The 14,293-nt window shown below is 33.8% G+C and overlaps 1 protein-coding gene across 1 annotated transcript; it reads left to right on the top strand.

Moving 5' to 3' along the window:
- Positions 1-344: 344 nt before the first annotated feature.
- Positions 345-13,888, top strand: FGFR1OP2 (FGFR1 oncogene partner 2). Its single transcript, XM_007949782.1, has 6 exons — positions 345-479; positions 2,860-2,977; positions 6,869-7,011; positions 9,364-9,477; positions 12,218-12,331; positions 13,751-13,888. The coding sequence occupies exons 1-6, from the start codon at positions 345-347 to the stop codon at positions 13,886-13,888; spliced, it is 762 nt and encodes a 253-aa protein (XP_007947973.1).
- Positions 13,889-14,293: the final 405 nt, after the last annotated feature.

The raw sequence follows: 14,293 nt of genomic DNA on the forward strand, positions 1-14,293 counted from the left end.
GCTATTTTCCAAATTGGCAAATTTACATTTTAATTTATTCCAATTAAATACCCTAATTTGGGTTTGAACCTATTTTTGAAAACAGGACAGTATCCTCTTTGCTTCAGCTGTTGGGTCTACTGTTTAAACCTTTCCTTTTCATCTTTCCTTTTTTCGTCTTTATTTAGTGTATAATTTTGAATCTTTGTTTAATGTAACTGTAAACAAAAGGCTTCTGAAATTGCCTTATGTACTGTAACAAATGTAGTTTAAGAATCATATCTAACATGTAACTAAAATAGAACAATATGTTGACTTTGTTTTGACTATTGATTTTTATTTTAACTATAGGTATTCCTTTAGAAATGAGTTGCACAATTGAGAAGGCACTTGCTGATGCTAAAGCTCTTGTTGAAAGATTGAGAGACCATGATGATGCAGCAGAGTCTCTCATCGAGCAAACTACAGCTCTCAACAAGCGAGTAGAAGCAATGAAACAGGTTTCAGTTTCCTTCTTGTATTTTCCCTTTCATAACAGCAGTCATTAATATTTATATATTGTTTGAATCATAAACTGCTTAATTATTATCTAGTTATATTTTCAATTTCTCTGAAATTGAAAAGTATCTTGACTTGACTTTAGGGCAAGATTTTCTTATGTTCAGGTGATATATATATATATATGTGTGTGTGTGTGTGTGTGTGTAAATTTTTTTTTTTAAACCTGTAGGTTTGACCACTTATTTTCAAACAGATATGCATTTGAATTTAGAAAATAAATGAATTTATTAGATCTAGATACATATATCAGTATGGAAGTAGACTGCCCAACCTTCCTTCTGAGGAGTGGCTGGTAGATTTGAACCACCAGCCCTCTGGTTAGCAGTCAAACGCCTTAGGCACTATGCCATCAGAGCTCCCTAGATAGATTTATCAAAGGCCAGATCATACCTTTTATTAGTGTTGGCATTATTTCATTTTTTTTTTAAATAAAAGTACTCAGGTAATGCTGTTGAATAAATAAAAAATAGTTTTTGAAAATGATGCAAAAAAGTATCTGGTTTACACCTTATACAATTATTGCAACCTTACTTATTTTCTGTTTATTTAATTCTTCCAATTAAACAACTGAAGAAGCTTCACTTCTTGCTATGTGTACTCACTGTCATGCTTTGCAACTTCCAGTGGGCCATGGAGTTTAGCCAGCATTTTAAATCCTCCACTGATAAAATTTTTCAACCTTAAGAGAATTATAAAATTGCTGACATTATGATGGAAATCCATGGAGGGAAATGTATGTTCATAGCCAAATATATTGAAACTCATCCATTTTGTTAAAGGAAGCCACCCTGGGATATTGCTTTTAATAAAACTATTGAAAATAGTAGAGGAAGTTCACTTCTTTTGTTTTGCAACTGTGTTGTACTAAATCTCTAGCTGTCTAACTTGACTCAAATTATCTTAGTTAATGTATAGCTGATATTAGGAAAAAAAAGATTTTGCCATCTGAAATTAAGAACCAGGAATGTTAAAATGAATGTATTACTAACTGGCTCACTAAAATGCCTGGAAAATAAAGAAGTACAGTTTTAAAGTTAGATTCCTATTTACTTGGGGAAAAAAGTAAGCTAAATAAGTTTGCATTTGGCAAATTTTGTTTTAATTATTGAGATAAAATTCACATACCTTAAAAGTCACCCTTTTGAAATGTACAATTCAGTAGATTTTAGTACATGTGCAAGATAGTACAGCCATAACCACTGTCTTATTCTAGAACATTTTTATCTTCCCCTACCCCAAAAAAACCCTGGATCCATTAGCAGTCTCTACCTATTTCCCACTTACCACAATCTCCGGCAACTGCTAATTTTCTGTTTCTATAGATTTGCCCATTGTGGACATTTCATGTGAATGGAATTATATTATGTGTGACCTTTTGTGCTGGTGTTTTTACATAACATACTCAATGGCACATAACAACAACAACGTTTTCAAGGCTTGTGCATGTGATAATACTCTTTTTTTTTTTTAATGGCTGAATAACATTTTATTTTGTGGCTATATCACATTTTGTTTATCCGTTCATCAATTGATGGACATTTGAGTTTTTTTCACTTTTTGACTATTATGAATAATGCTATGAACATTCATGTATGTACAAGGTTTTATGAGAACATTCTCTTGGGTATATATACCTAGGAGTGAAATCGTGGGGTTATATGGTAACTCCGTATATAACTTTTTGAGGAGCTGCCAAACTATTTTCCATCCCAGCTATATCCATTCCCATCAGCAGTGTATAATGATTCCAATTTCTCTACAAGGTTGCCGACAATGGTTACTGTCTTTTTGTTATAGCTATCCTAGTGGTTATTAGGGAGCTCTGGTAGCATAGTGGCTGAGGCACTTGACTGCTCACCAGATGGCTGGCGGTTCAAACCCATCAGCCACTCCTTGGAAGGAAGGTTGGGCAATCCTACTTCCGTAGTGATACTGCCTCGGAAACCCAAGGAGGGGTCGCTATGAGTCAGGGCTGACTCGACGGCACATAACAACAACAAAGTGGTTATTGACTAGAATCTCATTGTTGCATTGATTTGCATTTTCCTAATGACTAATGATGAGTGTCTTTTCATGTGTTTACTGACCATTTATGTATCTTCTTTGAACAAATTTCTGTTCCCATGCTTTTCCCATTTTCTAATTGGGTTTATTTGTCTTTCTATTGTTAAGTTATGAGTTCTTTATATATTCTAGATGCTACAACTTTATCAAATACATAATTTGCAAATATTTTCTCCCCCCAATGTTTTTTTTTGGGGGGGGGGCCTGATTTAACATCTTCATTCCCAAAATGTTCTTTTGTAATCCTTTCATTAGTACCAGGAAGAAATTCAAGAACTTAATGAAGTTGCAAGACATCGACCACGGTCCACATTAGTTATGGGAATCCAGCAAGAAAATAGACAGATCAGAGAATTGCAGCAAGAGAACAAAGGCAAGATATACAATCACTATTTGTAGTAAATCAAACTAGAACTCTAATCAGCTATTATACTATTCATATGAAATAGATTTCTTTTTTTAAATATAAAATGAAACTCACTATATATTTGGAATCAGCCTATGTTTAGGCCAGTTGATATTTTTTAAAATGGAAAAAGAGCTAGCACTCAAAAGTTACTTTTGATATTAATCCTATTTCTAGTCCATATGCCTAAGTCATATTTATTGCTCTTTATTTTGTCCTACATATCAATGCCTGTCTTTTGTTGTTTTTTCTGTCTTACTTGATGTCATCTTGGATTCTCATCCTCAATATCCATTTTGTCCTATTGTTGTTCTCTATGAAATAAGTTTATCCTCCATTCCCACTGCTTTTCCCCCAGCTTAAATGTTTATATTGTCTTGCCTGGGCATTCCTAACTTTTCTCCCTGATTCCAGTCTCTTTTCTCTCTCTAACCCATCTTCATGGCTATTCATAAAGTTTTCCAGTAATATATCAGACAGTGTTTCACTGCTATTCATGAGATTTTCATTGGCCAATTCTTTGAGAAGTGGATGGCTCCTTCCTTCTTGCGAGTCTGTCTTGGTCTGGAAGCTCCACTGAAACCTGTCCACCATGGGTGACCCTGCTGGTATTTGAAATACTGATAGCACAGCCTCCAGCCTCACATCAACACACAAGCCACCACAGTACAACAAACTGACAGACGAGTGGTAGAAACAACCATTACTAATTAATAATCAGAACATGGAATGTACAAAAGTATGACTCTAGGAAAACTGGAAGTTGTCAAAAATGAAATGGAATGCATAAAGATCAGTATCCTAGGCATTAGTGAGCTGAAATGGACTGGTTTGGGCCATTTTGAATCAGACAACCATGTGATCTACACTGGGAATGACAAATTGAAGAGGAATTACATGGCATTCATCATCACAAAGAATGTTTCAAGATCTATCCTGAAGTACATTCCTGTCAGTGATAGCATAATACCACATGCCTATAAGGAAGACCAGTTAAATACTGCTATTATTGAAATTTACATACCAACCACCAAAGCCAAAGATGAGGAATTTGAAGATTTTTACCAACTTCTGCAGTCTGAAATTGCTCAAACATGCAATCAAGATATGTTGATTATCACTAGTGATTGGAATGCAAAAATTTGTACCAAAGAAGAATCACTGGTAGTTAGAAAACAAGTCCACGAAAACCAAAATATGACCATGATTATATCCCTCCTGAATTTAGAGACCATCTAAAGAATAGATTTGATGCATTGAACACCAATGACCAAAAACCAGAGGAGTTGTGGGATGACATCAAGAACGTCATCCCTGAAGAAAGCAAAAGGTCATTAAAAAGACAGGAAAAGAAGAAAAGACCAAAACGGATGTCAAGAGAGACTCTGAAACTTGCCCTTAAACATACAGTAGCTAAAGCAAATGGAAGAAATGACAATATAAAAGAGTTGAACAGAAGATTTCAAAGAGCAACAAGAGAAGACAGAGTCAGTCATTATAATGAGATGTGCAAAGGCCTGGAGTTAAAAAACCAGAAGGGAAGAACATTCTTGGCATTTCTCAAGCTGAAAGAACTGAAGAAAAAAATCAAGCCTCGAGTTGCCATGTTGAAAAGTGCTATGGGCAAAATATTGAATGATGCAGGAAACATAAAAGAGGATGGAAGGAATATACAGAGTCACTGTATCAAAAAGATCTGGTTGATGTTCATCCATTTCAGGAAGTGGCATATAATCAAGAACCAATGGTACTGAAGGAAGTAATTGAAGCTGCACTGGAAGAATTGGCAAAGAACAAGGCTCCCGGAATTGATGGAATACCCATTGAGATGTTTCAACAAATGGATACCAAAAATTTAGAAGACAGCTACTTGACCAACTGACTGGAAAAGATCCATATTTGTATACATTGCAAAGAAAGGTGATCCTACAGAATGTGGAAATTATTGAACAGTATCATTAATATCACATGCAAGTAAAATCTTGCTGAAGACAATTCAAAAACAGTTGCAGTAGTATTCTGAGAGAGAACTTCCAGAAATACAAGCTGGATTCAGAAGAGGATGTAGAATGAGGGATATCATTGCTGATAACAGATGGATTTTGGCTGAAAGCAAAGAATACCAGGAAGATGTTTACTTGTGTTTTACTGACTATGCGAAAGCATTCAATTGTGTGGAACATAACAAATTATGGATAATATTGACAAGAATGGAAATTCCAGAACACTTGATTGTGATCATCAGGAACATGAACATAGACCAGAAGGCTGTCGTTCAAACGGAACAAAGGGACGCTGCATGAATTAAAATAAGGAAGGAGTGCATCAGGGTTGTATCCTTCTTTCACCATACTAATTCAATCTGTGTGCCGAACAGATAATCCAGGAAGCTGGACTATATGAAGAAGACTGTGGCATCAGGATTAAAGGAAGACTCATTAACAACCTGTGATACGCAGACAACACAACTTTGCTGAAAGTGAGGATGACTTGAAGCACTTACTGATGAAGATTAAAGACTACAGTCTGCAGTATGAAATACATTTCAACATAAAACAAAAATGCTCACAATTGGATCAATAAGCTGCATCACAATAAATGGTAAAAGATTGAAGTTGTTAAAGATTTCATATTACTTGGTTCCATAATCAACACCAGTGGAAGCAGCAGTCAAGACATCAGATGACATATAGCACTGGGCAAGTCTGCTGCAACAGACCTCTTTAAAGTGTTGAAGAGCAAAGATGTCTCCTTGCAGACTAAGGTGCACCTCTAACCCAAGCCATGGTATTTTCAGTCACCTCATATGCTTGTGAGAGCTAAACAGTGAACAAGGAAGACCGAAGAAGAGTTGATGCTTTTGAGTTGTGGTATTGGTGTAGAATTCTGAAAGTGCCATGGACAGCCAAAAGAACTAATAAATCTGCCCTGGAAGAAGTACAGCTGGAATGCTTCTTGGAAGCGAAAATGGCCAGACTTCGTCTGACCTACTTTGGTCATGTTGTCAGAAGGGACCATTCCTTGGAGAAGGGCATCATGCCCGGTAAAGTAGAGGGTCAATGAAAGAGGGGAAGACCCTCAACAACATGGATTGACACAGTGGCTGCAATAGTGGGCTCAGGTGTGGCAAGGATCATGAGGCTGGGCCAAGACCAGGAAGTGTTTCGTTCTGTTGTACACAGAGTCGCTATGAGTTGGAACCGACTCAGTGGCACCTAACAACAATAACCTGTCTTCAACACAAGCATCAGATTGATTTTTCAAAAATAAATCTGATCAAGATATTCTTAATGCCTAAGAACAGTCATTGTATCCTTATACAAAGCTATTCAATGTTGATTTCCAGCCTTCCTTTCTTTTTCCTCCTTTAGCCCTTGTCTCTAAGAACTCTTTGTTTTTGACATCCCAAACTAGCTCCTAAGCACACAGTGCTTTTTTATTCCTTCCTACTTGGAAAGTCATCTCATTATACTCTAAAGTTTCACCAATTTCTCCCCACAGATTTCTCTTATATATGTGCTCTGTATTTACACATTGTATTACAGTTATCTATAATTATATAGAATTCTTTTTTTTTTTCACTAGACTCTGAGCTCCATGGCCTTCTGGTATTCCTAAAACAACATTGTATGATATTTCATTACTGTTCAGTAAATGTTTGTTGAAATGATTCTGAAAAAACAAAATAGTCATTTAAAAAACTAATAAGGTATATGATTTGGTATCCTTTATATGGCTAGGTTTTTGTACCATGTTTTTACAAATACCCTATTTATAAGTTGCTTTTATAATAAATTCAATTTGGAAGAGAGTATTTGTGTACCTTTAACGTAAGTTTGATACTATTATTTTTCATAGAATTACGTACATCCCTGGAAGAACATCAGTCTGCCTTGGAACTTATAATGAGCAAATATCGAGAACAAATGTTTAGACTGTTGATGGCAAGCAAAAAAGATGATCCAGGTATAATAATGAAGCTAAAAGAGCAGCATTCCAAGGTAGTTCATTCTATGAATATAACTTAAAATGAAAGTGAGGGACGATTGGTTAACTTATGTTCGGATTTTTTTTTTTTTAAATCAGTTGTCTAATACCACCATTTTAATATGCTGTTGAATACTGTACATTTTTAATTGATCTTTTTCTGCTTTTCCTTACTTTCTTCAGTTTTTATTGTGATACATCTTTTTTCTAATTTACTTATTCTTCTAACTACCATTTTTCTCTAGTAGTTGTCATATATATTCAAACATGAATTTTATTTGGGAAATATAGGTAAGTCTGTTCAATTCAAAATTGTTTTTGTGTATTATCTACTTTTAAGAAATATTTCTTATAATAAATATGTTTTAGCATCTCTTGCAAAAAAAAAATTAAGATACTGAAAACCTCTGAAAGCATCTAAATGATATTTTTTTAAGATTGTTTTCTGAATGAGGCTAATTCATCCAAACTATAAATGATTCTGTTTATAATGGAAAAATCATGGAGTTGGGGAGAAGAAAAAGAACCAGGATGTTAAAATTTTTCCCCCTCTGCCTCCATCGAATACCAATTAATATCATTTTAGACTGCACTAAAGGGGTTAAAAATTAATGGTTTTCCTGCTGTAGCTCTTACTGGTTGTCATCCCTGTGTCTGTTCCTTTCCTCTATGTCCTGGTGTTTGCTGACAATTGCTGGGTAGACATAAAATAATCCTTTCCCATTTATGTTTTCTTTTAAATTAAATTTTAACTGCTGTTGTATAATAAAAATAATCAAAAAAGATTGTGATGGTAACTAGGTCATTACCTGTATTGGACAGTGATGAGTGAACTATTAATAACTTTAATACTGTTTAAGAAATAATGATTCATATAAGGCATATTGTTATCTTTCTTGATTATCCAAATACATTCCAGATTCTTTAAAATATTTCTTCCATCATGGTGCCAGTAAGTGTTTTTAAATTAATTATTAATTCTATTACAATTAAATACCTAGTAAATCAAATAGCTCTTTGTATGACTTTCCGTATTATGAAACTTAGTAATAGGCAAATTTTGTGTAAACTAGTAAAATAATAGATAGGGATTTAATAGTGTACAATTATGCTATTCAGTACTTCACCAAAAGGAAATTTTGTTATTTAAGTGGCAAAACTTTTGAACATAAAATGTATCATTGTAAAAGCATTTAAGTTTAAATTTATAATTGAGTACTTTTCAAAGGTACAAAAGACTTATTAGTAACATAAATGTAATAATGAGAATGTATAAAAAATGCTTACATTTAAGAACCTAAAGGCAAAAAAAAATAATAAGGTATAAAGAGAATACCCTGGTCTAAAAAAAAAAAACAACTTAGATACTATTGCTTGCTGGCGCTATCCAGCAGCAGCTTGACATCAGCAAATGTTTTATAAAACACGTTATAGATTTTAATGTTCACCAGAGCTGTTTTATTAACTAGCAAAGTTGTACATTTTCTGAAATAGTTATAAACCATCTCTCCCCACTATGTAGATTGAATTCTTCATCTAAGTGCTGATCCTTGCCTTCCATAAAATGACTATTCAGTTACTTGTTATTAATTCTAACTAATACATATTAATGTTTGTGATTTTGATTTTTCCCAAAAAGGAGACACTTTGCCTCAATTAAACATTATGAGTTAGTTGTTTTGGTAATAATTAGATGAATGGATAAAAAAGTTGCATTACTCTGCCATAGAAGCTTACAGTGTAATGCAAGATACAGAGACAAATATAACTGTCTAATATAAGTTAGGATGTGATGAATTCTAAAATAGAGATAGGAATTTTGTTACTGGAATGGGGGAAGCAAGATTACTTCTCATGGGGTGAATCTGAGAAAGTGTCAGAAAAGAAAAGGCATTTAAATCCAACTTTAAATGAATTATTGTGGGGCCAGTAGGGAAGTGGTTGAGAAGATAAATTTGTATGATAAAGGCATAGAAGTATGATATTCCAGAATGTGTTTAGGAACTAGTGCTCTTATATGCCTGAACATAAATTAAAATAATTTTTAAACATGTTTAGAGGTAGTAAACATAATTATACATAGCAGCATTTTGGAATAAGAGACCCGTTGGAGACTCCAGTAATACAGAATTTTCCCCTCACCTTGAAGTTTTTTAGCACACATTAAAAATCAGTAGAATGTTTCAGAAAACCTTAGTATCTGCCAAATCCTCATCTTTACACTATTTTTTAACAGATGCCTTTTTGGAAATGTTGAAAAAACAAACATTTCATACAATTGGCTAACACGCATGAACTAACACTCAATTCAGTTTTTTAATTACGGATAATATCCGTATTAACATTATAATGACTCTATACTACAGATTGACATGGTACATCGTAACATCTCCGAAGGATTCTTCCTTGATGCATCTCGACACATCCTTGAAGCACCTCAACATGGACTGGAGAGGAGGCACTTGGAAGCAAATCAGAATGTACACAAAATAAAACAGTCAACTTTTGGGGTGTGGATGGAAGGGGGGATCCATTTTAACAAAGTCCTTTTACACTGAATTTCCTTCCCCAGGTTAGATTAGGGAATAAGTAAACTGTTTTGTGAAAACCAAGCAAAAATATTTCGTGTAGAAACTTTAAATCTGTCAGTTAATACTCTATTTATTATATCATGCACAGTCTGTTAGATAAACTGCAGGTTTTAAATGTTGTTTTAGCCCAGCATTTTATTTGTTCTTGTTGGCTGTTGCTGTGAAATTCTAGCAATGTTGAAAATTTAAACAAATAGTCATTCTCTTTCTGAGACACTAAAGTATATTCTTGGCAGTAATTTTAGTCTGATTTTATAAAAATTTTGGCCAAACTATTAAATATTTTAATTCAGATTTTTAATAGTTTGTAGTCCCTTAGTTTAATGAGTTCACAAATAAACTTAAAATGCCTTTGTTTAGATTATATGATTTAGTAGTGGTCTTTCCATTGTTTCTTCATTTTTTTTTCCTCAGGTATAACAGGTCTTTATTACATAAAGTAGAAGTAAACCTAGACAAAGTTAAATATGAAAGACAGTTCATTTTAAGACAGTTCATAGATTTTGCTGCTGACACTTCTTGCCTTTCTTTACCTTAGTTTCTAAAGCACAGGTCTTAGCCTCTTGTGCCCGTTAAAAGATCTGTGATACTTGTCTAAAGAGGTTACTGTAATTGGCATGGTCTTTTTTAGTTTGTTTTTAGTTTTTGTACTGCTTATTATGATTTTGTCCTGAAAAAATTAGTGGTATCTTGTTTTCCTCCATTTTGAAGGCAAAGAATTATTTGCTTCCTATGTAGTCTTTTAACCTTGGTCAGTGCCTCAGGTTAAATTGAGAAAGCTGTTGGTATTCAAGATTTTTACTCATTACCCTAATTCAATTTGCTGCTGCATTTTTTTTTTTTAAATTACTTTTAAAATTAGGCTTCCTTTGAAGTGAGAACTATTTTAATGATATTTTTTTAACCATTGCATAGTGTGACAAGTGTCTTGAATACAGTTCTTGCTATCATAATCTAATCTAGGCTGTCCAACAGAACTTTCTGCAGTAATAGATATATTCTGTATCTGTGCTGTTCAGTGTGGAAGCCACTGGCCACATGTAGCTCTTATGCACTTGCAGTGTGGGTAGTGCAACTGAAGGCTTACATTTTTAATTTTGAACAGTGGTATTTGATTTCAGTTAAATTTAAATACCACCACTACTGTGCATTAGACATTGCACAGTAAGTGCTTTATTGTTCCCTTTTCCTGTATACTTGCATTGCGTAGTTTGAACATAAAATAATACTAGCCTAAAGACTTACATTTTTGTTGGTTACAAAAACCAAACCCACTGCCATCAAGCTGATTCTAATACCTAGGAACCCTATAGGACAGAGTAGAACTGCCCCCATAGGGTTTCCAAGGCTGTAAATCTTTAAGGGAGCCTCATGGTTCTCACACATAGCAGCTGATGAGTTCAAACCAGTGACCTTTTAGTTAGCAGCTGAATGCTTTAACCACTATACCAACAAACCAAAAAACCACACTCAACTGCCATCAAGTCAATTTCAACTCACAGTGATTGCCATTGGGTTTCAAAGGTTCTGAAGCGTTATGGAAGCAGACTGCCTCATCTTTCTTCCATGGAGTGGCTGGTGGGTTTGAACCACCGACCTTTTCGTTAGCAGCCAAATGCCTTAACGAGTACACCACCAGAGCCCCTTTTTGTTGGTTAAGAAGATACAAAATAGGTGCTTTGCTAAAGATACTCAGATTTTTTCACATTATAGTATTTTTTCCATAGTTTACTAGTTTCATGTTATTTTGAGTCTGTTTAAATCCTTTTTACAAATAAAAGTATGGGTAACTATTTAAGAGACTTAATGTTTATTTTGGGAGCTTTTGATTTTTATATTGGAGTTTTGGCTTGTATCCCTTGAATGCCACTGAATAATGGTATGTAGAAGTTGTTTATTGGGAAAAATAGTAATTATTCTCAAGTTCTGTTGATTTTAAACTTTGTCTCTTTCACTAGACCTTAAGTTCCTTGGGAACATATATTAACAGACTTAGTTGCCTGGCACATTGTAGGTGTGATAAAAAGAATGAGGGAATGATACTGGAAGACATTTGTGCTACATGCATCAAAGAAATGTGGATGTTTATAGTATTCTGGAACTATATTTTGAACTGTATACAAAGAAGGCCATTTAATATTTTAATACTTAAAATAATTTTGTTCATTTTACTTAGTATTATTATGTATCAGCCACTAAATAATAGGCATATTTGAAAAAGATATAATTTCTGCTCTCAAAAAAGACTGTAATCTAGAAAAAGTCTAAATTGGATTGAGATTAATTTATAGGTATGGATAATACAGAGAAGATAGTAAGTCATGAAGACTTCAGGGAGGAAAAGAGATTGTGTCAGCAATTTTTATCTTTCCCTCCCGATCACTTGTGATGAAAGGAATGTGAAGTATAATCACTAATCTTGTTATGCATTTAGTTATATTGTTATGTTTATCCTTAATACTAATCCCAACAGAAATCTGAGTTCAAAACACATTCATGTTCAACTGACTTTCACGTGAATATCTGTTTGGTACCTTGCAAGATTATTACATTTAAGTGGCAATACAGATTTTTATAAAAGACCCAAAAATGTTTTACTGATGTGCAACTCCCACCCCTATTTTTTCAGGAGTTACAAGCGCATGTTGACCAAATAACTGAAATGGCAGCAGTAATGAGGAAAGCCATTGAAATTGATGAGCAGCAGGGTTGCAAGGAACAGGAACGGATATTTCAACTTGAAGTAAGTTTTAAAATGCAAAAATGGATAAAAGCTGTCTACGCAAAGATTTATGCCATACAATATATCTCATTTTAAAAAATACATATACTATGAGATACTAATAATGTTCTTTTTCTTAATCTAGATGCTAGGTTATATGCGTGTATAATGAAAAACTGTTTAGATAGTACAAGAGTTTAAGATCAGAAATACTTTAAAATATACCAGTAATTCAGATAACTGATTAATTTGATCCTGTGTTGCTTTATCTTGTCAGGTGAATATACTTCTTTAGTTTTATAAGTATTTGTTCATTCCACTAAAAATCATGATGATGCAGAGAAAAATTTTCATCCACAAGTAATATTCTTTATGTACTCCTATTTTTCTGGGAAATGTAAAGCTTTTTGTCTCTTACGTTCTTTATTTTGTGATAGCAAAAGCACAAATTATGGCTGAATAACTTAAATCAATAGATGTCTGTGCTCTAAAAGCTGTATTTTGAAATCATGGTGGCAAAATTGATTATAAAGGGACAGACATGATTTCTCTCTCAGCATACAGTGTTTCCCCATTTTTTTAATTAGGGGTGGCAAATTTTCAGTAAAGGCCCAGATAGTACATATTTTGGGCTTTGCAAACCAGTCTCTTTTGCAACTACTCAGCTTTGCCAGTGTAACAAAAAAGCAGGCATAAACAATAATAAATGAATGGGTGTGACTGTGTACCAGTAAACCTTAATTTACAAACGTGGACCACTGGTAAGCCAGGTCATAGTTTTGTGACCACTGAAACTTAGAAAATGAGACTACAGATAGAATGGTAGAAAGTGTGAAAGGTTATTTTTTAAATGTCTGCCAGTTTCCTAGAGTAACTAATCTAGAAAAAATAAAGGCAAAATTGCTTACCGATGCCAGATTTGGACACTTACTTTGCTTCTTAAAAAAATGAAAATCTACTCAGCCAACCCAATGAGAGTAGCAAAACCAAATGGCTTATCTGCATTCCATGGAAATAGAATCAAAAAAAGTACTGATAGAATGAAAGAAAGTACTAATAGGGTCTAGTCCCAGGGTATCATTCACTGGCTTTGTGTGTGTGTGTGTGTGTGTGTGTATGTATATATATATATATGTATAAATCTGGATGTTAATTTATCTGTCATGGATTGTAAATAAAATAATTTCTGATGTTCTGTCAATAATTACAAACATAAATAATGCTTTAAAGTGATGGAAGAGTTTAACACATGACTCCTACTGCCTTAAAAAAAAGTTTTCTGGATTCAAGTTGTCAACTGCATGTATTGCTTAGTACATTTATAACAGTTACAGAACTTTTTGTCACACCTTCATACTTTTTATTATCTTAAGATCTGTGTGCATTTTTCTCATGGCCACTTTGTTAACTGCATCCTTGTTTTTGTTTGTCTTCTTATAGCAAGAAAACAAAGGCTTAAGAGAGATCCTTCAAATAACTCGAGAATCATTTCTGAACCTTAGGAAAGATGATACGTCAGAAAGTACATCTTTGTCAGCGTTAGTGACCAATAGTGACCTGAGTCTGAGGAAGAGCTGAAGAGCTTTTGATATGTGAGCTTTTCATATGGCTCCAAATGGTAACTGGGACTGGTCTACAAAATGAATGGATTGAGTAACAAAAAATCAGTCTCAGTCAACCCTTTTTACATATGTATACATACTATGTACAGTACACTGGCAATGACATTTTTGAGACAGCAACAAAAAAATGCACATTTAAATGGCGATTGACTTTACTTCAAACCATAATTGAAAGGTTGAAATTAAGCCATTTATAATTGATAAACAGATGAAGGGTTTTCATAGTGACTGCTGAACATCCTCAATAGAGAGCAGTACTCTGGGCTAGTTCTGGATGATACTTGAGTAAAGTTGAATATTTCTGATAAGTATTTTGGAATTTATAGAATTATCCCATTTTAAAAATAAAATTTATGCCATG

Source organism: Orycteropus afer, unplaced genomic scaffold, assembly GCF_000298275.1.
Source record: "Orycteropus afer afer isolate SDZICR_OR568_19922 unplaced genomic scaffold, OryAfe1.0 scaffold00254, whole genome shotgun sequence".
NCBI lineage: Eukaryota > Metazoa > Chordata > Mammalia > Tubulidentata > Orycteropodidae > Orycteropus > Orycteropus afer.